The 24,167-nt window shown below is 45.1% G+C and overlaps 1 protein-coding gene across 2 annotated transcripts; it reads left to right on the plus strand.

The window, feature by feature from the left end:
- Nucleotides 1-1,952: 1,952 nt before the first annotated feature.
- On the plus strand, nucleotides 1,953-19,337 carry VGLL2 (vestigial like family member 2). Of its 2 annotated transcripts, none has more exons than XM_081343553.1 (4): nucleotides 1,953-2,172; nucleotides 6,920-7,229; nucleotides 15,848-16,354; nucleotides 18,512-19,337. In XM_081343553.1, exons 1-4 carry the CDS (start codon nucleotides 2,092-2,094, stop codon nucleotides 18,553-18,555), a joined length of 942 nt encoding a protein of 313 aa, XP_081199679.1. In that variant the 5' UTR covers nucleotides 1,953-2,091; the 3' UTR covers nucleotides 18,556-19,337. The 2 variants fall into 2 exon arrangements, with proteins under 2 accessions (XP_081199679.1, XP_081199678.1); XM_081343552.1 differs by lacking the exon at nucleotides 18,512-19,337 and adding an exon at nucleotides 17,287-17,473.
- Nucleotides 19,338-24,167: the final 4,830 nt, after the last annotated feature.

Consider the following 24,167-nt stretch of genomic DNA (forward strand, 5'->3'; position numbering starts at 1 on the left):
GAAAGAAGTCAGCTTAGCATCCAAACTGAGACAAGATTGACCAGATGCTGCCACATACTTAGATGCCTCTCTAAATACAGTAAGGATATGCTAATTCTAGGGACGTGGTGGCTCAGTGGGTTAGGACGCTGAGCTTGTCGATCAGAAGGTTGGCAGTTTGGCGGGTCAAATCCCGAGTGCCGGGTAACAGTGAGTGCCTGTTACTCATCCCAGCTTCTGCCAACCTAGCAGTTCGAAAGCACGTAAAAATGCAAGTAGAAAAATAGGAAGCACTACGGTGGGAAGGTAACAGCGTTCCGTGTGCCTTTGGCGTCTAGTCATGCCGGCCACATGACCACGGAGACGTCCTCGGACAAGCACTGGCTCTTCGGCTTTGAAACGGAGAGTTGGAAATGACTAGCACGCATGTGCGGGGGAACCTTTACCTTTTTATGCTAATTCTGTATACACAGGAGAGGGGGGGAAGGGAGGGAGGGATGACTTATTATGAATTGATTTTATTTTATACATTGGCTCTGATGTGAGATTAATTCTATCAGTTCTGTCTGGTTTCTTTACAATTGGTGTGAGGTAGATACCCTTTTCCTGGGCCAGCATCCCCTCTCTGCCCCAAGTTGGCAAAATGAACATATTCTATACATAATTGTATGTGTTCTTGTTAATTTCATTTCTACAAGACTGTTGATGTCTTCTTAATGAGTACTGCTGCTGTAACTCATTGGCTTTAAAATGCCAAGGAACTGAGAACATGGAAAGTCATACAAATCAGTAATAGTCTAGGTAGATGAATATAGAAACGAAAGAAAATATTTAGAGTTGGGTTTATTGTGCATATATCATCTACTCACATTCCTTTTTTAAATCAGAATAGATTTTGAAATAGATAAACTAACGTTGGCATATCCAATTTATCAGGAATAGTACATGACAACGATGTTAGTTCATGATTTCATAATTTGCTATGATTTGGGTGGAACAAAGAGAATCACATTAGTTTATTAGAAAAGGGGAGTAACTTAAATGTCATAAAAGATGTGTAACTTTCAGGTTCTCCAGAATATTTCAACAGGAGAGGAAGTATAAGAAGCAGAGGATGAGAGCAAAAAATAGTAGAAATTTCCAAACCTAAGTCCCTTTTTGGTTCCCTTTACTAAATTAGCATCTTAAATTTAATTCTTCTGCCAGCCAAGGACTACAGTTAATGACCAGTTCTGTTTGTACTATGCACAGGTCTACCAAGTAAGCTTCACATTACACAAACCATGCTTATGTGGTTATCTTACGGTACAGAGTGTATAGAGCCGCAGCACTCCAGTTAGGGGAACGAAACCAATGTATTAACTAACCAGAACTAGGAAGGGATCCAAGCCATACAACTGGGGGTGGGGGTGGGGGGGAATCCACCGTCCTCCATCTCTTTCCAACGTCCATATATTTTCAATCGGATGCAAGGCATCCAGAAAATTTTTTGCTCCCGGTATGGAACGAAGAAGAGGATGGGTCGACCCTCAAGTGTTCAGGCTGTATCTGCTCATTCATCCCAGTTCTCTCACTGCGTTTCCAGATTTTGGACCTTATTCCTGAAAGTCGGAGGACCAGGGATGCAACCAAGCCATCCTCCACGAGGCCTCCAGGTCCAGGAGACGACGACGACGACGACGACGACGCTGCTCTTTCTGTTGCAGGGAAAAAGACAGAGAAGTCCAGCACCGCCGGGCCAGTCCCCACTCGCTGCGGCACAAAGCAGGGGCGCGAGCGCACGCGGTTTCCCCATTGGTCCCGAGAGCTGGCCCGTCTCCGCCTCCGCTTGACGCCGGCCCTGCCGTTTAAATGCCTCCCGACGGGCGCCCGCCGCGCCTTTGGGTCCTGAGCTGGCGGGCTGTTGCGGGCGCGTGGAAGGAAGGAAGGAAGGAAGGAAGGAGGGAGGGAGGGAAGGAGGGAGGAGGGAGGAAGGGCAGAGCGCGCGTCTTCCCCTCTTCCTCGCGGCGGCTAAGGGGGCTCGGCTACTGCCCGGGCAGCCCCATGAAGAAGCCGCCCTTTGGCTTGGCCTCGTAGCCCGCTTTGCGGCGCCAGCCCCGGCCGCCTTTCGCCATGAGCTGTCTGGATGTTATGTATCAAGTCTACGGTCCTCCTCAGCCTTACTTCGCAGCAGCCTACAGCCCTTACCACCAGGTAGGTCGCTTCCTTCCAAAGGGCGCCAGGCTGCGCGGCGGAGACTGGCCCGGGACTGGTCCTATTGGCCTCGGGGGTTTATTTCGCGCTGTCGGCGAATAGCTTCCTCTTTCCCGGAATGGATGGGCGCCGGGGTGGGTGGCTGGGTAGGAGGGTACCGTAGGGCAGCGTTTCCCAACCTTTAGGAACTTGAAGATGCGTCGACTTCAACTTCCAGAATTACCCAGCCAGCTATGCTGGCTGGGGAATTCTGGGAGTTGAAGTCCACGCATCTTCAAGTTCCTAAGGTTGGGAAACGCTGCCGTAGGGTGACTACTGTCACCCCTTTTGAAATGCTTGGACTGCCAGGTGGCTTGGCGGAGGATTCCGTTTCGCCCTGTTCTTTGTGGATTCGGCCGGGTTCCCTTGCTGTAGTAGGGTCGAATCTGGGCGGGCGGGGGAATTTCTTCCAGCGGAAAACTCCCGAGAGCAAACCCTAAACGGACTATTGGAAACGCAGTCCCTGCCAAATCGCTGATGTAAACCTTTTGGACGCCTTCGGGATCCAAGCAGATTCGCCGCCCTGGCCGCCCCGGTTGGTAGCGGCGGAATTAAAAGATCCTTACCTGCAACTGTCGCTTAGCTTTCGACTTAGAAAGATGTACAGTATTCAGAGGCGCTGGCCCGGACAGAGAAAGCAGCTAAGCAAATCGGAAATTCATCTACGTTAATTCTGATTGAAGCAGTTGCTGCGCCAAAGCTTCTGTCACAACGAACATTTACGGCTCCCTCGTTATTTTAAGATAGCTCCGTCAAGACCTTCAGCCATATACATAGAAGAAGGCAATGGTATTGTGTCGGGCCTTATACCGGGATCTCACCTGCCAGCCAATCTCTCTGAATTCGAGATACTCGGCGTACGTGTCAGGCATTTTTCATGGGTTTCTAAAACCTGGCTAACCTGCTTTGCAGACTTTTGACACAACGGCCAACTACCGGTAGGAAATCTATTCCTCATACAGCGTATCCCGTTGTGAGAAAGTGTCGATACGAAATGGAACTGGTTCCTGCGTCTTCATTTAGACCCGCGGTTTGTGGTCATGCGGACATCCCTATACTGTCTGCGTTCGTGATAGGACTTGACTGAATGTCTATAAATCGCTAGCTAGATACCTTTTAGGATGTTAAAAATAAAGAAACTCCTTTTTTTGATCATTTGAACAACTTCTAATCAATGTGATTAGAACTAGATTGTGCACCTAATATAGCCCTTTAGACAGGGTATGTTTTGTAGTTTAGAATAAATTCGTCCTGAGCAGGCCTAATATTGTTTAGAGTGACAGAAAAATACCGTGTTTAATTGTAAACCTGTTAGGATAAAATAGGATTTAAAAGAAAATTGCACCCGTTTCGCTTCTCCTCCTCCTCTCGTTTTGTTCCGAAATGAAGTGCCGTTAGGGCTGCCTTCTAAAGCTGTCTGAAGTCGCAAACATCAAGGAAATGGCACTCTGCCCATGCCACTGAAGTGCCTAACTTCTGCTTCCCAAGAAATCGTTTAAAATAAATTTGGCTTAAATCTTGAGTAAACTGAAATCAGTTTTCTCCACAAAATGAAGAAATGTCAAATGTTCATTTGCTTGTTCCCCCACCCTCCACAGTAATGTTAAATTTATTTCCGCTGTCTTACTTTATATAAATAGCAACAAAATTACCCATTGCCATTATTCTATTTGAACTTACTAGTAAACTCAGAACAAAGGGTCTTCACCAAGAGGATGCTCCATTTTCATTACCTGCTACCTTGTGAAATGCCAGACGATTTTCCATTGGAATATTCTCAGTGGCTGCTTTGAAAACCAGGTGTTTTTGAATTCTGGCCTTATGACATTAAGGGCTGTAACCTGCAGTGCATTTTCCAAATAAAAGAAGTAGACGTGTGCCTGAAATAACCTGAACATCAGAATGGAAGGATTCTGGAAGGCAAAGGTCTTAAAACTGAACAATTTATTGGCTTGTAATGGTGTGCTTTCCCCCTTTCTGGGCAGCAATGGATCAGATGACCTTCCCAATTTTTTTCTTATCAGAACCCCCGGATCAGGCCAGTGTCCCAACAAGTTTCAGTTCCCAAAGGAAGACCTCCTGCGACATGTTAGGAGAGGAAGGGCATCAGAATGTACTGGCCATCACAGTTAGTAGCTTTGGTAATCGCTTTCTCCGTAACTGGGAATTCTTCCAGCTGCCCTCTCACTTGACTTTCCGAGAGGAAAACATTGTTGATGTAGAGATTGGTCGAGCCTTGTTTGTTCGCTGACAAAGTCCCATTTGAAAGCGTTTCTCCGATTTAGTTTTCCAAGCACTTAACACTGCATCCGAATCCAAATTATTCGTTTCGGCCCTTCCCAAAAGCAGCAGCTGCAAGCAGCTTAACCGCGGGAAAGCCAACGCGGAAAGCGTTTAGTCGACTTTCGAGAGAGCGCGCTTTCTTCTTCAGAACCTCGTAAACATAATCTATCCCTTTACGACAATGCCTTTCTCCCTCTGTTCGCCACAGAAATGCGTTTCCCCCTTTCCCCCAAAATCTATTTTGAAACGGTAAGTCACTTGTCTCTTTCATTTCAAATCCCACCTCAGTGTATCTCCTTGTTACCAACAAGGATTTTTCTGCTTGGGCTAAATATGGGAAGAGTCCCGTGACTTTAGGACGTCCACCTCGTGAAACGCCCCCTCAAAATGCTCGTGCTTCCTAATGCCTAATTTTCCCCCAAGAAAATAAATTAAACTAGGACCCTGCCGGCATTTGCTCTGAAGAGAGGGCAGCCTTCCTTCCGCCCAAGAGACAGCAGTCAACCGGACACTCTGCTCCGTGGTCCTTGAGAATCTGTACGTTTGGGACCGAAGTCGAGTCTCTTCAAGATCTACTCTTGGTCGCTCGTTACGGCAATATTGGATCTAAGGAATCCTGTAAAAGTCGACAGTCACGGTCTTCCCCGGAGGTTCTGGGTGCCCCAGTTTCCAGAGGGTGAAACCGGTTAGATCCTGGCCGGAAGAACCAGGAAGAACCTTGTGGCACCCTGAAGCCGAAGGCACAAAGTATAGCTTAAATCGCAACCAGGTTCAACGATCTGTTTAGAGTAGTTTTCCCGTGCTTATAGTATTTAATGTGCTATTTCTTGGGACGTCCCTATGCTTTTCGTGTATTCTGGACGTTTAATCTGCTAACTCTTGTCAAAGAGAAAATAATAATTTAGAGCAGGAAATTCTTCGCTGCCTTTGGTCCTTTTTAGAAATGTTGGGCGGTGATATATACAGTCGCCTTCTCCAGACGCGCAAGTGGGTGGCCGTTTCGGGCCGTTCCCGGGCCAGTTCTTCTGATCCGTGCAGGTCCGCGTAGCCTTCTGGGCTTCTCTCAGCTCCAGCAAACAGCCCCTTCGGCCCGTCCGAGGCCGCGGCGTTTTGAAAGGTTCCGCCGACGCCTGCTTGCCTGCTCGAGAAAAGAGCGCAGGCCGCGCGGTGACCGAAGATCCGGGACCGCACTGGGTTTTCTCCTCTCCGGGATTTCCTCGGCGAAGGCCGGCAGAGGAACGCTGCCTGGGGAAGTGAAGAGGACGGCAGAAGCTCCCCCGCGCCAATGAAGCTGCGGAGCCCTTCCACCCGGGCTTCAGAAAGGCGGCAGGCGCGGCCTGCCCAGCTTCGCCCTTGGGGCGAGTTGTTCCCTCATCCGCTACATCCGTCCAAAATGCCTCCGTCGAAGGAGACTTCCCAGGCAAAGAGGTCCCGCGAGCGAAGCGCGACCAACGGGGTTGTTGCAGCCTTTCTGTCTAGCCCAGGGGTAGGCAACCTCGGCTCTTTTATGACTCATGGACTTCAACTCCCAGAATTCCTGAGCCAGCATAGCTGGCTCAGGAATTCTGGGAGTTGAAGTCCATGAGTCATAAAAGAGCCGAGGTTGCCTACCGCTGGGCTAGCCCTTTGCTTGCTAGATGGGCTAGACTACCACTCCCATAAGCCACCTTCCGCGCGGGGAGGAGTAATTGGAATTGCCATGGCGGGAGCCTGGTCTCTTGGGCGTTCGAGCTCCTCTTCGCACCTCACGGGGAACCCACGTCTGGAGCTCTGCGTTGCTCTAAAAGGCGTGGCTGGCGTCCCTTTGCGTGGGACTCGTGGGAGCGGGGAGCCCCGCGCTCCTTTCTGACAAGGCCTTTCCTCGAAGGCGGCGCCGGCGGCGGCTGAAGGGAAGCCTCTCAGTCGGCCGGCTGATAGCCGCGGCAGAGCGGAACCCTTCCTCGCTGCTTTTCCCGCGCTTTCACGGCCATGAGGCAGAGGTGTGCTAATTACCGGCTTCGAGACTCGCGTCCAAGTCCTCAGCCGGCCACCGAGCTGGCGGGCTGGTGACTAAATGCCAACCGTTTCGTCTCTAAGGCTTTTTCGCGTAGCTTTACCCCAGCCTGGTGGAGGCGATAAAATTGTGCCCTACCGGCTAGCAGGAATTAGACGAGCCGCAGCCCACAAGAAAAAAGGGCTAGCTCGGAAAAAGCCGCGGTCTCTCCGCCGTCCACCCCCCCAGCCCCGCGCCGCGCCGCGTCGCCGCAATTGTGGGACTGAAAATGGGAGCAGAGCGCCTTATAAACCCCCCCTCCCCCAGATAGGAGGGAAGGGCGAGGAAGGGCTCCGTCGCTCTGAGAACCCCGGGCAGGAAATGCTTTGAGGCGGGAGGAGGCAGGGCAGCGGGGAATCACTTGACCCTGACCGTTTGGGATCTCCTTCGCAGAAATTAGCCTTTTACTCGAAGATGCAGGAAGCCGCCGAGAGCGCCAGCACCAGCGGCAGTAGCAGCAGCTCCTCCTTCTCCAACCACGCCGCCCCGGCCAGCATCAAGGAGGAGGAGTGCAGCCCGGAGAAAGAGCGCCCCCCCGAGGCCGAGTACATCAACGCCAGGTGTGTCTTGTTCACCTACTTCCAAGGAGACATCAGCGCCGTGGTGGACGAGCACTTCAGCCGAGCTCTCAGCCAGCCCAGCAGCTACTCGCCCAGTAGCGCCAGCCTCAAGGCCGTTGCGAGGAGCTCCGCCGCTTGGAGAGGTGAGCTGGGTGGTCTCTTCGTCTCCGGCCGCCTTCAGGCTAGCTTTGGCCCCAGGGGATTCTCTTGTCACCCGAGGCTCGAGAAGATGCAACTCCTCAGAGCTTGGGTCAGTGGTGGTCAACCTGTGGCCTTCTGGTGACTTGGGTTATAACTCCCAGAATCCTCTGACGTGAGAGTTATAATCCAAAGCATCTGGAAATTGTTGCCTGCCAAGATGTAGATCAGGGGTCTTCAAACTTGGCCCTTTTATGACTTGTGGACTTCAACTCCCAGAATTCCTCAGCCAGCTTTGCTGGCTGAGGAATTCTGGGAGTTGAAGTCCACAAGTCATAAAAGGGCCAAGTTTGAAGACCCCTGATGTAGATGGTTCCTTTTTTAAAAAAAATCCCATTTATATCCCGCCCTTCTCCGAAGACTCAGGGCGGCTTACAATTTAAGCACAAACCAATGTGCTTAGCAATAGCCTTCATTCTATGTATATGCCTGCTCATTAGGGCTTTCGCCCCCCCCCCCAAGCGGCATTATTACAAAGTCAGCTTATTGCCTCCAACAATCTGGGTCCTTTTGGTATTGGGAAAGCCACAGCTTTCCGGAGTCAGAGAGATGGCAGTTTTGTGGAGATTTTTAAGAAACCTAACTAAGAAACCAAGCGCTGCTGTTGTTCAAGGATAGGTAGTAGTTGTAGAATGCAAGTTTGGAATACTTTAAGAGAAGGAGAATATTCCTATGACCATAATGTTCACTAGCAAATAAACGAGTCTGCTTTGGATGCATTATTTCATAGAATTCTGATCAGGACTGGCCCTAATGTTAGCCAGAGTGAGAAAGTCCTCTCCAAAAAAAAAAATCTACCTTGCTTTCAGATGTAACCGATATTGTCCCATCATTAGTGTTGAAGAAAGATTTTGATATTCTTTGTAGGCAAAAAGACAGGGGACTCCTTGCAGCAAAATGTCTTGGGCCATCTGATAGCAGCTGTTGAAGAAATGAGGGCTAGCAGGGTAGAATCTATATCTTGGGGATAAGTCTCTGCAATTCCCTTCCCTCAGCAGGTAACCCAATGTCATTGCAATCATGTTTAGAAACTTCCACGTTCATACTCCCAAGCTAAGCGGAGGAACTATGATAATTAAGATTGCTTTTAAAGTACAGTATGTGAAAGAGAGCAGAACTGATGGTTTCCTGGTTGCTATAATATACTTCAGTTACTATCAAAATGACTTAAAGGCAATCAAGTTTGTGAGGCTCATTTCATTTTAACAGAACTACCAGTCATACTCTGACCCAAGGTGATAAAAGAATAAAAGAATTTGAGCCTAGGAATGTGTTTTGAGAGAAACATATAAGTAAAAGTTTCTCTCTAGTATATATCGTTCCCCAAGTAATTTCTATAGAGGGAAAGAGGGAAATATATCTCCAGTCTGTGTGCAGAACTGGTAAAGAGGTTTACGTGAGCAAGAAAATTTTCTTTTCTCAAGTTTACCGACTGCCTGTTTTTGTTCATCTTCAAGGTGGATGATTGGAGGGCAGACCAGTGATATTTCTGGATAAAGGTTTATGGTTTGATCTGTCCAGCAGCCTCATCCATCTAAAAACCTATATTAGAAAAAGGGAACAGCAACCTGTGTTCACTTTGCCAGAGATGAGAAAGCCTCCTCAGCCCTTCCCCCCAAACTGTAAGGACTGGTTCTATTCATTAATTAAAACAGCATAATCTCACCAGATTACCTTCTCCTAAAACTGATTTCAGGCACCTTTAGAGGCAGGAAATTTTTTTTGTCACCTTATGTTGATTGCTGCTTTCCTGCTGGCCATAGTGAAGAAACTTATTACTGTGCCAGATGGTGCTCTGCTTTGGTCAAATAGAATTCTTTGGAATCTTCTTCAATTGGGTTGCGGGAATAGTTAATATTAGCTGAATAGGTGCCTGGTTCATGGATTACATTAAGCTATGGCTTAATTTTAGCTTGGTGTGAACCCAGAAGCTGTGGTGGGAAATCATAGTTTATGGTTTAGTATAGGGCCGTGGTGGTGAACCTATGGCACGTGTGCCACAGATGGCACGCTGAGCCCTCTCTGTGGGCACACGTGCTGTCGCCCCAGTCCTAGCCTTCAGCTGGATTTTATAAAACCTTTTCACTTTAGGCCTCCACCACCGTGTGCAAAAAAAAGAGGTTCAATCAATCAATTTCAACTTCGGGGGGGGGGGGAAAGATCTCGCAAAGTTGGAATTGATTGAACTTTTTAGTCCTACTCAGTCTGCCATTACCACTGCAGCCATGCCCATCCAATTGGCCACACCCACCCAATGGGCCGCTCCCACCCAATGGGCCACGCCCACCCAGCACCCAACAATACATAAGTGGGTTTTGGGTTGCAGTTTGGGCACTCGGTCTCTAAAAGCTTCGCCATCACTGGTATAGGGTGTCACTCAGCAATTCTGAGTTATTAAAGAAATCATGGTCGGGCACATATGAATATGTTTAGAGTCTTGTTTTAATAAAGCTACGAGGTTATATATATTTATATAGATTTGTTAAGTAGGTAATTGGATTTTTTCCCCCAAAAAGTGAGCTAAGTATATTCATTTATGAAATCAATTTATTTGAGTGCCCATCTTGCAAATGCAATTCTGAGTGGCTAAAAACATATTAAAACAATAAAAAACCTATATTTGGAGTTATAAAACGTAAACTCTGGTCACTGAGGATGAATCCAATGAAAGAATAAACAGATATTTTTTTCCATGTGCCAAGAATACATGCTATTCTTATAAATCAAGCTGTATGTACAAGTACAGTCCAGCTTTTTACTTATACACTGTACATGGAAAACAAACAGTATTAAACATAACGTTTACGTATAGAACACCATTGAAAGATGTTTATAAAATGATCATCATTAACCAAGATGTGTTGAATAAGCCGCCCACAACCATTCAGTATTGAAAGATAACAGATGATTCATTATTATCTTTACAAAAAGATTGCTTACACCAGTCTTATATCCTGAGATAAATGGGGGAAAAGAACTAACAAGTCACTGGGATGAATAGCTGTATCTAGATGAGAATTTTTCCTATTAATTGCCAAAATCTTCCTGGAGGAAGGTTCAGGGGATAGCCGAGTGCTGGGAGAACAAACAAGATTATTTTTAGTGGAACAACCAGTAGATGTGTGTGTGTGTGGGGGGGGTACTATACCTTTTGCATGGAGTGGACAGCACTTGGAAATGGGGTCTCCTAGTAAATGTCTATGCCTTTGATAGTTTCTGAAGGCAAGCAGAGGAGGGCACTGGCTTTGTTTTGTGACAAAACCCAATGGGCTTTTTTAAGTCTAACATAACCCTTATTTGTTGGATGGAAGCTTGAAGGAATGGGGCTCTGCAGCCCAGCCCTCTTTCACTTTTCTTTTGAATGAAATGGAGTATCTGAGTGCTGTGCCTAATCATAGAAAATCCCTTAACGTAGCCCCAACACCACTTCAATATCTATGCCTGTACCACAATAGTCTTATCGGTCAAAGTAAAGTCAGTGTAAGTTCAGAAGGAACGTTTTTGCAGTCACTGCCTTGATTTCTTTTGTGGGAACAAAACTTCCTGACTGGAAAAGTTTGTCATGGTCAAACAGTGCTATTTCAGAAGAACTGGAGTTTCAAATTTCAGCCACAGCCATAAAGAGTTGTGGCACCTGAAAGATGAACAAATTTTATCATCACATAAACTTTGGTTAATAAACAGTTCACCTTTAGGTGTCAAAACAACCTCTTTGTTTTTATCCCTGAAATTTGTGCTGCTACAGGTGCCCAGTTCCTAAACAAAACTAAGGAGAAGATGCACTTGAATGCTGTATGCTTCCCACTGGATATCACACTGTCATTTTTTTAGTAGCAGTACCAACATGCTTTTATACTGTCTTTTTTCTGGATTTTTTTTTTAAATCCAGCCTTTGTATTTTCATACAATCTTCCATCCAAGCACTAATCAAGGCAGCACCACTTAGCTTTCAAGTCCTGGCAAAGTTGGTAAACAGCACACTATGGTTTTCTGAACTGTGGTGTGTATGTTAATATAGGTCTGAACCCAGTCAATTAGGATGGATAAAAAATATATTGGCAATGTCCTTTGCTTCCTTGTTGCTTAACCAGCGATTCCCAGCTCTTGCAGTGCAGTTTGATGGGTGAATTCATCTCTAAAATTTCCATAATTTCATCCTAAAATGCCTCAGAAAATGCTTCCTCATTTCTCTTAAACCAGGCACGTCAAACTGCCGGCCCATGGGCCAGATGCATCATACTAAAACTGTCCCCGCCCCATTGCTGGCAATGGGGAAAAAGTCACGATACATCGCGCGACATCACATGACATTGTGAGTTTGACATGCCTGTCTTAAACAATGAATTGTCCTCAAGTAAAAACTTTCAGTTTCAAAGTGGTGTAAGTCCAGCTGTACAAGACCTATTTGGAAGAATTTACCACAACTTCAAGTGACCTCTTCCAAATCCATGCCCTCCCATCTAAGAGTCTTGCATTACAGCTGCAAACCCTCAATCAGCTCAGCTTTTACTGCCCACACTGCCTGGAATTATTAGAATTGTGGTCCATTACTATTTATTTATGTGTCACGCCACTCCCAGCAACTCTGATTGCAGGTAAAATTGTAAAAAACAAAACAAAACAAGAACAACCCACCCACCCCCACAGCAATATAGTTGGAGGATGCCACTGAAGGCTATTGTAATGTTACTCAAGATAGAAGTTGGGCTATTCCTCTTCATGACCTTTTCTTCTCTTCTACCCTTCCACCAGAGCCTAGTGGCCATTTAGTTTCAGATGCAGGACTGTAGTTGAATACTGATGGCATCAGGTCAGCTACAGAAACAAATAAATCTACATGCCTCGTTGCAGTTGATCCATTAGTGTAATACCCACTCTTGGTCCTATGGTTTTATGATTGCAAAGAGGGCCTCAAAAACATAATTTGCTAAATAGAATAGAATAACAGAGTTGGAAGGGACCTTGAAGGTCTTCTATTCCAACTCCATGCTTAGGCAGGAAACCCTATACCATTTCAGACAAATGGCTGTCCAGTCTCTTTGTAAAAACCTCCAGTGTTGGAGCATTCACAACTTCTGGAGGCAAGTTATCCACTGATTAATTGTTCTAACTGTCTTAGGTTGCATCTCTCCTTGATTAGTTTCCACCCATTGCTTCTTGTCCTGCCCTCAGATACTTTGGAGAATAGCTTGACTCCCTCTTCTTTGTGGCAACTCCTGAGATATTGGAACACTGCTCTCATGTCACCCTTTAGTCCTTCTTTTCATTAAACTATACATACCCAATTCCAGCAATTGTTCTTTATATGTTTTAGCCTCCAGTCCCCTGATCATTTTTGTTGCTCTTCTATGCACTCTTTCTAGAATCTCAACATCTTTTTTACATCGTGGTGACCAAAACTGGATGCAGTATTCCAAGTGTGGCCTTACCAAGGCATTGTAAAGTGGTATTAACACTTCACGTGATCTTGATTCTATCCCTCTGTTGATGCAGCCTAGAACTGTGTTGGCTTTTTTGGCAGCACACTGCTGGCTCACATTTAAGTGATTGTCCACTAGGACTCCGAGATATCTCTCACAGTTACTACTATTGAGCAAGGTACCACCACAAGGTACCTGTGCATTTGGTTTTGCTTGCCTAAATGTAGAACCTTACTTTTTTCACCATTGAATTTCATTTCATTAGATAGCGCCCAATGTTCTGTCAAGATCCTTCTGTATCTTAAAGTGTTGGCTATTCCTGCCAGCTTGGTGCCGTCTGCAAATTTGATGAGTTCCCCATCTCTCCCCTCGTCCAAATCATTGATGAAGATGTTGAAGAGTACTGGGCCTAAAACAGAGCCTTGAGGTACCCCACTGCATACTTCCCTCCATGTACCGTAGATGCAGTTCCATTGAGGACTACAAAGACCATCAGATACAGTACAGCCTTCCAGTGTGCACTAGGAACCTAAAGCAACCAAGCAACACAAAGGATGGTGAAATACCTAGCCAAGGGGAATCTTGTGCTGCTTAGAAGGTGATTGTGTCAGTTTTGTGTGGCTAGTTCTATCACTATTGGATCCATTAGAAGTTGGCACTGTTCTTGTTTTATCATCCCCACATTATGGGGAGTGAGAGGATTACTTTTTCATCTATAAGCAGTGATGCTTGATGGGAAGCCAGAGATTTCTACCATTCATTTTCCTGAATTTGTCAGATTAAGGCATTGTTCATTGTCTTCACTATTGTGACTAAAGAAAAAAGAAAGTTTGGCAATCAAGGCAGCAAATGTTGTGCTGAAATACTTTTCTGCCAGCTCAGGAACTGGTGGATGTGCAATGCTTTAATGTTTCCAATCTGACAGTTCCCTGAGAGAAGAAATACAATGATTTTGCATCTCTAGAAAAAATGAAATGCATAGTGTCTTTGTGTTTTTCCTTTATACTTGTGAGATGAAGCATAGATAATTGCCCCCAAATAGATCAGTTTCTTTCCTCTTTATCCCTCCATCTTTCAGAATTAATTGTTAGGTTTTAGCAAACATTATCTAACACTCCTGTTTCTAAGTTTTTAAAGTGGAGGTGGGGAAAGTGTGGCAGTTTATAATTGCCTCTTCTCCAGAGACAAGGGAACTGGGATTTCTAGGATATTTTGTCACTTGAAAAACATCCTGGCAATTTGAACATTCTTCTTTTGATCACAGTGCTGACCTTAGATTGTTTCCAGCCCTTAATCTAAATACCATATATTGTATGTTTGTCCTTCCTGTTTAATCTATCACAGCCAAAGTGTGCAGATTTTATCCTACTTTCCTACAAAAAGACTAGATGGATATGCATCTGCAGTTGAACTCAGCTTGAAAAAGACATTACTTTCAATATACTATGTTTTTAAAAAAAAGATTTCACAAGCATTATACTGGGTTTGTTGATAACTAGAGGCATTTATAAGCCAGTTTTGTAGCAGTTAAAGTCACAGGATTGGAAGCCAAAAAGACAATAAGCTCTAATCCTGCTTTAGGTATGGAACCTAGCTTGTTGATCTTGGAAAGTCATTCTATCTTATTCTATCTCTCAATGGCAAAGTATTTTTGAAAATATTGCCAAGAAAACTGTAGGGACTGGTCAGTCTAGTTGCCAGGAATCAAACTCATTGATAGGCACTCTAGACACAGAAATAGAAAGAGAGTGGTGCTAAGAATGATTTTTAATTGATAAGTAACAGAACAATTTCATGCACAATGCCAAAGATTCATCTGAACCCAGTTCATGTGCTATTTTTAAATATAAGCAGAATTTTTAAAATTGTGTAGAATTTTATATTTTGATTTGATGCTAATATGAAAGAATGAAAAGGTACATTGGCTTTATTCTTTGCATCTAATCACTTTTTAAATAAGTCAGAATGAGCAGATTTGTACTAAACTATGTTTTATATTAAAGGTTTATATAAGCCATGATTGGGTTAACACTAAGCCAAAATAAAACACACATTAGAGTTTCACATACAGTAGTGTATGAAACCAACTGTTGTTTTAAAAGTATCAAAGTCTTGAAAGTTCTTTTGTGGTACTAAACCTTTTTCATATAAGTTCAAAAATAGTATCCTACAAATTTTCAGTGTCACTCAGTTTGGGAGGAGAAAATTCACCTTGAAGATGCCTGTAAATAATCTCAATTTTGAGCACCTGGGTTTTAAATTTGTAAAGAATTATAACTATTTCAGAATGGAAAACACAGCTTTGAGCCTCCAATTCACAATTTTGTGTTGTTCGTTTCTGAAGAATATTTACTTGTAAATATTTATAAGTAACTATAGGGCCTGAGTATCTGAGAGACTAATTGTCTCCAAAAGTTTTTGTCTAGCCAGAATGTTTCTGTAGAATGGGTGCACTCCAGTCCCCCTTTTTCAGAAGCATGCCTTTTCTGTTGCAGCCTCCATCTTCTGGAGCAGCATCTCCCAGAGATAAAAGATAAAAGATAGCATCCAGAAAGCTTTGAAAATTTGGCTTTGAACCGAGGCCTGGGATTAAGTTTTATGATTTGTTCAATGGCCTCTGTTTTGTTTTGTTATTTTCTTATTTCATCCTGGGCTGTCTGTTTTTATGTTTTCTTTAGTTTTGTACATCACCCAGAGTCAGGAAGAGACAGTGTGAAATGAAGCATAGACACAAGTTATTTAGGCTTTATACCCGCATGATACAAACAGTTTTTATCATATTTGTGAGAGCAAAGGCTCAAAGTGTTTTATTTGGTTTAAATACATTAATAACAAAATACCAAAGAAAGCATTTCAGTGTCATCTGTGAAAGAAAACAAGCCTGAATAATCTAGTGGGTCATTTTAGGGGAACTGCTTTTGTTTTAAATGCATGTCGTGTAAGGATGCGAAAGGCAGGCTATATCAGTCTGCTTGAGAACTCTTAAAAGAATCAACCTATTGGTCTTGGTTATAGAACAGGAAAAAGGTAATATCTGGAATATACATTGTTGGAACTATGCAAAAGACAAAGACTAGAAATGAGTTAGTTGTCCTCCTATCCTTCTAATGCTGTCTGTTTTGTGCTTATCTTCCTTTGTACAGAAGGATCTTTTCCTATGAGCCAACGTAGTTTCCCACCCTCTTTCTGGAACAGCACTTACCAACCTTCTTCTGTGCCTGCCTCTTTGGGCAGCCCACTGGCAGCTGCTGCCCACAGTGAACTGCCCTTTGCCACAGCGGACCCTTATTCTCCGGGCTCACTGCACAGCCATCTTCATCAGGGGCCTCCGGAGCCTTGGCACCCAGCTCACCATCATCACCACCACCATCACCACCCATACATTGGTACACAGAGTTCTGCTTACCCTCGGCCCGCCACAGTGCATGAGGTCTACAGCCCACATTTTGACCCTCGCTATGGTTCACTGCTGGTGCCTGCTGCTTCCGTGCGTCCCCACCGCCTCACTCCTGCCTCGGTGCCCACCCCAGTCAGCCCTCAGTGTGAGCTAGGCAAGAATGAGCCTGCCACATCATCATGGACAACGCCAGCTCCTTTTGCTGGTCCTGCAGGAGAGATGGCACAGAGCTTAGGGCTGAATGTAGAGACAGGTAAGACCTGGCAGGCCCACTTTTCTTTCTTTTCCTTACTGCTGAAAATCCTCTCTACTGTAATTGTGTATTCCAATGAACGAGGAATTAGGTAAACAACTGCCTGTGCATTTTCCTGCATGACCCCAGACAAAACTCTGGCTTATCACAGAAGCAACTAGCCCTCCACATTTCTCTCTCTCTCTCTATCTCTTCTTCTCAGTGACATATGATGCCCCATTTTGAATTATAAAAAAGTGTCTAGCAGGATCTAATGATTTTGTCAAACTGATGACACGAGCAAAATCACACCATTGCAAAAGTTCTGCTCCTTTCCTACATGCATACAATTTTGTGATGTTTGTACAAAATAGACAGAACTTGTATTATAACAGCATATTTATTTTGTCATTTGCCATGCTTGCCCATCTTTGCAGATACCTGTGATGTTATACCATTGCAGAAAGATGACTGGATTCATACCTTTTGCTAAAGCAAAGGCCATCACAAAAGCTGGTCGGAGCAAAATAATTTATTGTGATCAGATTTTTGGGGGAGGGGGTTTTGTATCCTGGAGACTTTAAGTGCAAATTATGTACCTTAAGTCTTCCAGAGGCTTAAAGCACCATTTTAGCTCTTAAAAATCCTGATGAAAGCTCAAAATTGGAATTCTACTTTCTGTCACATTTAGAATTGTAGCTTTTGGTCCTAAGCTGATAAAGATTCTGTACCACAGCATTAAGCTATCATGTAGTTTACTTGGCTGTGATTCTGACAACACACCTAGAATGTGACCTGTTTTGTTACTCCAGCCACTGTAACTTGCTAACCATGCTTTGTGGTTTAGCATAATGTAGGAACCCAGGCACTGCAGTTTTTTTCAATAATCCTTGATTAGACAAACCGCAGCTTGCCTAACACAAGATATGAACAAAGCTGTTGTGTTTCCTCAGACCTCTCTACATCATGGGTTCTCCATGGGGGGACAAGGAAACACTCAGCGTGATATCACGATTCATATTGCATCATGTTACCAGGAGGACAGGAGAAAGACACAGAACACCAACAGTATGAGGTCTTTGTTTGTTTGTTTGTTTGTTTCAGTAAGTGTCCTGAAACTCTACTGCAATGTTTCTCAACCTTGGCAGCTTTAAGATGCGTGACCTTCAACTCCTAGAATCTGGGAGTTGAAGTCCACACATCTTAAAAGTTGCCAAGGTTGAGAAACACTGCTCTACTGAATGATATTGCCCATTACTGTCAACTTCACAATAACCCTGCAAGTTAATTTGATTTTTTTCCACATTTACTTTGATCCAGGATCATTCATGGCAACTATTTTTGATGCCAGAAATTATGTAAAAAGTCTGAGACTTGGCACTTTTCTAATTTTTTTTACAAATAAAGAGGTGTTTTAATACAGTATATGAGGCTGTAATGTTTAGGTGGTAGTAACTTCCCCAGTGGTTGTGCCATCAAGCATTTTAGATTTTGTAAGTTCTCACATAAAGTTAATCCATACGCCTTTGTTCTTCATTTCACACTTCTTCTGGACATCAGTTCTTGTGTTTTAAGTAACTTACCTATTTTTGCAAGCATATAATAATAATAATAATAATTTTATTTGTATACCGCCTTTCTCCCGAAGGACTCAGGGCGGTGAACAGGGCAATAAATACTAAAATACGAAGATACAAAAGTTAAGAAAAGATTAAACATAATGCCCAATACAATACAACAATAAATACAGTACGTTAAAAGCAATAATAAAACCCAAACCCATCAGACCAGGCCAGCTTGTTCAAACAAGTAGGTCTTTAGATCCCGTCGGAAGGAGCGAAGGTCGGGCGCCATCCGGAGCTCGACCGGTAAACGGTTCCACAAATCCGGCGCACCCACAGAGAACGCCCTCCCCCTGGGGGCCACCAGTCGACATTCTCTGACCGGTGGCACCCTGAGGAGGCCCTCTCTGTGGGAGCGCACTGGGCGGAGGGAAGTTGTTGACGGCAGCAGGTGCTCCCTAAGGTATTCCGGACCCATGCCATGTAGGGCTTTAAAGGTCATTACCAAATATGAGGGTATTTGGCTCTTTCTGTCTTTATTTCATTTCTTTTCTCTTCCCTTTTTTAATTTCCAACTTCTCTCTTTCTTTTTCTTTCTTTTTCTCCCTGTTCTCAGGTTTGCAGCCTCAGGATAAAAGCAAAGATCTCTACTGGTTTTAGATCTGCCTTCCCATCGTGACTTCTCCTCTAGTCAAACTTTTGTCTATGTAAGAGTGGGTACAGAGCCAAAGTCAAGTCAATTTGTAACAGCTTCTGATCTTGGTTTTCAGCTCACCATTATTCCTACTGTGCTGGATCACTCCTGAGCTGAGCTGCTGATTATAACTCTCCTTTCCTACACACAAATTCCAGCTTTGTTCTTTGCCTCACTCTTCTGATATCAGCATCTCACATCGAGACAAGAAAAAGGGAAAGGCTAAAAGCTTCTTCAGTTTGACATTTCTTCTCCTAAAATGGCAAAATTGAACACAACAGCTTCACATTCAGAAGAACTGGGTATAATGAATGAGGATGTGAAAAACATTGACTTTAGGAAACTGAAGGGTTTGTTCATATTACTGAGGACATAAATCATGCTTATCATTTGGCATTAAAAAAAACTGTTTGGTAGCAGCATGGAAGATATTCAAGTGGTGTGAATGAAGCAAAGTAATTCTAAACTCTTAGACACATTTGGGACATATTTTTTTTTAAAAAAGGATGGATTTTTCTGACTTCAGCATGGTGATGAGTGGCAAGTGACTAGTGGGGCCACCTGCCTCCAGGCTTACACAAATGCAGCTGTTCAAGAGACAACTGTTCCAACTCCAAGAACTTGACAATCAAGGTGGCACTTCTCTGAGTTTGGCACAAAAATGCATAGGATAATACTTATATGCATAGTTGTATATATAGGTTTTTTATACAAAAACATTTATGATGATAGAAAATATCTTTTAAAAAACTCTTCCAGCTTTCAGGAGAAACAACTGGAGTGAGTGGGAGGGGAGGGCTAATGGGGTGGACAATAGACTTCATTTAATTGAATGTTCCTTTATGACTTTTTAGTAACCAGGAGACGCTCTCTCCCTCCCTCCCCCTCCCTCCCTCCCTCCCTCCCTCCCTCCCTCTCTCTCTCTCTCTCTCTCTCTCTCTCTCTCTCTCTTTTTGAAAAGGATATACAGTGAAGAAGTGTTTATTTGTAGGGAAGATAATTAAAAATGTCTCCTTTAACTTTTGATTGCATTTATTTTATGAAGTAAAGGGTGGAGATTTCAGATGTCCATTGGGAATCCCAATTGTCCCTATTTTTTAATTTTAAAAATTCCATTGACTTGCTTAACATTGATTTAGAAACCATCTGGATCAAATCAAATAGCAAATTAGTTTACTATCTTGTTTCCCACCATAACAAAACCTACAGATCAACAGATAACAAGCCATAAATAGAATTTGGAGATGCAATAACCTCTCCTCTTATCTTTAAGCAACTGCTCCCCTGGGATATGATGCTTCTGATTCTGTCGGTGGCATATAAGCATCCTGTTTAGTAGCAACTGACTGTCTTATCATTTCATTTCATTTATTCAATTTAGGCACTACCTGACTCCAAAATGACTCTAGATATACAATAAAACCAAACAAAATAGGAATATACATTATATTAAAATGATAAAGTACAAAGGGAATAAGAAGGGGAATTAAAAAAAAACAACCCAAGAACAGATGGTGTTTTTACCTTAAAACATATCCAACAAGGGGCATCAATAACCATACCCCAAGGCCTGGGAAAACATTCAAGTGTTCAAGGCTTGTTGATAAGCTATCAGAATGGGGTCACCTGGGCAACACAGGAGATGGGCAGTTTCTCATAGAATCTTGCTTTTTATGCCATGTAGGACTTTATAGGTCACAATCAGTATCTTAAATGACAGTTGGAACTGAACAATGCAATCAGTGCAACTCAGGAAGCAGTGGTGCCACATGGACATACCTAGTCATGCGCATTATTGTCCATGCCACTGCATTCTGTTGATGCTTCCAAATGGTTTTCAAGGGGAGATCTATGTGCAAGACATGAGTGACTTCTCTTCCTGATCCAGGAAAAGATGCACTGGTGCACCAGATGAATAAAATTCATTTTTTTAAAGTTGCCTAAGGTTATACTTCCATATCATAGTGGTATCAGTAATAACCATTTTTCTTACTTTGCATCTCCCACTGTGAGTGTCGTGAGGAAAAATGTTCACTTTTTCCATACTTTGCATCATTTTGAATCAAGCATTATCATATCCCTTCTTACTATTCATTCTAAACTTAAAACAAATAAGAGTAGACTTTCCTCAAAGGTGAGATCATTTTATCCTTTGATTGTTCTCCATGTGCCTTTCCTGCAATGCAGACAGAAAAGGAAGTGCTCCAAGTATTATTCTGTACAGTCATTATGCTGTTGACAGCATTGTACTTTTAATTCTTAGCATGGAATTTACTATCCTTCCCCTCTCCACATATATACTCTAATACAGAGGTATCAAACTCACAACATCACATGACGTTGCCAGCAATGGGATGGACACAGTTTTGCTATGATGCCTCCGGCCCATGGGCCAGCAGTTTGACACCCCTGCTCTAATACAACTGCTATATTCTAAGTATTTTCTAAGAGCTTACTTAGTGAATTTTATGAGGCTACGCTCTTATGAGGGTATACAGTATGTGACATTTAAATATTATTTTATCTTGTTCCACTTGCTTCATTTAAGTTGCATTGTTGCATGCAAATGAGAATAACCTCATGTACAGCATTTTTCCCAGAAATGGCTTTAAATACTCCATTCCAAATGAAGATGGCTTTCACCTGAAATTTTAGGGCTGCTGAACTTGAAATGTGATAGCCCCATTTCCTATTTGTGGTAGGTCACACTGACCACAGGTGATTTATTGTCCTGTACCTGCATTGCAGTTTGTTAGTTGTATTTTCTTTTTTTCATTAAGCTTGCTGGGATTATTCAGGCTGCATAGAGAGTAACTCTAACATAACTAGTGATTTGAACTTTATTTAAGCATATATTGATCTGCACTTTCATTTTTCAGCAAGCTAGGTAGCAAGGAAGATTCAAAGTTGCAGGTCAGGAAAAATTAAGGTCATAGGTTGCCTATCCTTAGTGTAAAAGATATTCTTGTGACTTTTCCACTAATCCTTTTCCCTCTATCCACCCTTGGACTATATCCTACTTGTTTTCTTTTTCTTTCCTCCAAATCTAGAGTAACAGAAGCAATTAAAAATAAACCCCAGCAGGTTATCATTTCTTATTTTATAGTAAAGTTGGCAAAATGAGTTTTCTTCATTCACAACCTTTGTAATCTTTCCCATTTTCATCCAGTTTCATCTCTTGTCCTTGCTGGAAACTAGAGATAGCTGAAGGAAACTCTATACTTCTTTGTATTTCAGATGTTTTTTCATCTATTTGTAAATATTGTGTAGTGGGTTCAGACCGCATGGCAATAAGATGGACAAAGGTTCAGCATAACAGCTCTTTATTGGTGGAAGTACTGAACTGGACAATAGGGGCTACCTGTACCCCCTTATATACCTGGCTAGGTACACAGTTAGCCAATCCCTTTATGTGGTTTTCCTGCCGGGCGCTTATCAGCCACCTGATGGTAACAGCAAGCCGTTGCTTGTATTTTATTTATCCCCATACATAACACCCCTTCCCCCATAAAAAAAATAAACAATTTTTATTTTTATAGCACATGTTTCCTGGTGCTGAATAGACACGTTGCAACCTTCTTTACGACCTTACATAGTCCTCCACATAGGCAGGTGGCCTATGAGCCCTGGATGACCTTCTCAGGGTTTGCTCACTGACCTGGGCAGCCTCATCATGAGTTGCGACCTGGCTCTGTGCCCCTTCGACCACATTGTCCTGGTGAGCCAGGGCTTGATGTTCCAGTTGTTGTTCAGTCCTGCCAAAACTTCCTGGTATTAGTTCAGTGTCTGTGAGGTCCTCCTCCATCCCAGGACACGTGGTAAGGGTAGGCCCATGAACCTGTGGCTTTTCAGGACCCTGTTTCCTGATTTGGTCAATGTGTCGCCTGACCTGATGGCCCCCCTCCACCTCTACAATGTAGGACAATGGCCCTGTTCTGTCAATCACCACCCCCTGAACCCACACATGACCCGGCCCATAGTTTCTGACCCAAACCAGGTTGCCAGTGTGTAGCTCTCTGGTGAAGATGGGTTGTTCCGCCTCTGCAGCCACTCTGTCAGGATGGAGTCTGTCCAACTTAGTGATGAGCCGTCTGCCCCAATGCAGCTCTGCAGGGCTCTTGCCAGTGGTCGTACACGGTGTAGTGTGTTGTGCAAGAAGGAATTGGGCCAACCTTTGGTGCCAGTCTCCACTGATGATGCGTCTCAATGTGTCCTTGGTCATCCTCACCATATGTTCTGCTTGCCCGTTGGACGACGGGTGGAAGGGCGTGGAGGTGACGTGTTTAATCAAGTTGGCCCTCATGAAACCCTGGAAATCAGATGTGAATTGTGGGCCATTATCCAAGACTATCACATCAGGCAGGCCATGCATAGCAAAGAGTCCCCTGAGCACCTGGACCGTCTTGGCTGTGGTCATGCTAGTAACTGGTACTACCTCAAGCCATTTGGAGTAGCTGTCAACTACTACTAGGAATATTTGACCAGTGGCGTAGCGTGGGTTGTCAGCACCCGGGGCAAGGCAAGTTTGCGCCCCCTAACCCGTGGATTTTAGCACTCGAGTCTGCCGCAGGGAGCCCCGCATCCTGGGCGTCCGCCGCACCCCCACCCACGCCTCCCCCGGGAAAAGGGGGAAGGTCCAGCATCCCCTCCCTCACGTGCGGCAGAAGCGCCGGGACCCGAGGCCGTGCCAGGAGGCGGGCGGCGCAGCAGAGCCTCCGCTTCGGAGCTGGCGGGGGGGCAGCTGGGGGCGCCGCCATCCCTTTCTTACCTCTGATGCCTGGAAGAGAGCGGGACCCGCCAGCGCAGCTGCCCGTCTCGCTCAGGCATGCACTGCGGCTGGCCGGGGCTTCCGCCGGGGGCGCATCCGGGCACGGGGAGCAAGGGAGGGGGCCGGCACGACGCCCCGTGAGCTTGTCAGCCCTTGGCCGGAGCTGCGGCTGAGCCTGGAGCCGCACCAGCCCGCACCTGCTGCCCCGGGAGAGCTTGGCTCGCTCCTCTGACCCCCCTCCCGCCACCGCCGCCCCCTCAGCCACGTGCGCCGGGCCGCCACCGCGGGGGCCGCTCTAGCGCGGAGAGGGGGAGGCCGGTCCCCGTTCGGCCCGCCAGCCCCGGGAGAGCCCCGCGCGAGCGCCTCGCCAGCCGCTGAACTCTGGCTTTTGAGCAGGAGCGACCTTGCCCTGCTTGCCCTTGCCCGGCGCCGGGAGCAGCCGCCGCCGACCACCCCGCTTTTCGCAAGCCCCGCTACGCCGCCGCCACCTGCTGCGGGGTGAGGGAGTCGGGGCCGCACCGGTGGGCGCTTCTCTGGCAGTGGGGCATGCTGGTGCCCTGTACTGCGCTCCGTCTGCGGGGGCCGCCCTGGGAAAGGTGGAAGTGCAGCTGTGGTCTGGGATGGCTCCGAGCCCTGTCTGGCCGGCTTTGTGCCTCCGTCCCCCAAGAGTAGCTGGTTGTGAGTTGCTGCTTCCCCGAGTGCGCCTCAGCCCCGGATCCCCCCCGCGGGACTCCAGCCGTGCGAAGGGCGCTTCGGCGCGTCTTCCATCCCTCCCGAGTGCGAGTGTGCCCCCCCCAGATGTTGCGCCCG

This window comes from Vipera berus (genome assembly GCF_964194415.1).
Source record: "Vipera berus genome assembly, chromosome: 1".
NCBI classification, from domain to species: domain Eukaryota; kingdom Metazoa; phylum Chordata; class Lepidosauria; order Squamata; family Viperidae; genus Vipera; species Vipera berus.

What these genes read in the sequence shown, in the direction of transcription:
- VGLL2 (XM_081343552.1), top strand. Translation starts at nt 2,092, where the DNA reads ATGAGCTGTCTGGATGTTATGTATCAAGTCTACGGTCCTCCTCAGCCT. An exon ending in CCTACAGCCCTTACCACCAG is followed by an intron (nt 2,173 to 6,919) that starts GTAGGTCGCTTC and finishes TCTCCTTCGCAG; the next exon opens with AAATTAGCCTTTTACTCGAA. An exon ending in GAGCTCCGCCGCTTGGAGAG is followed by an intron (nt 7,230 to 15,847) that starts GTGAGCTGGGTG and finishes TCCTTTGTACAG; the next exon opens with AAGGATCTTTTCCTATGAGC.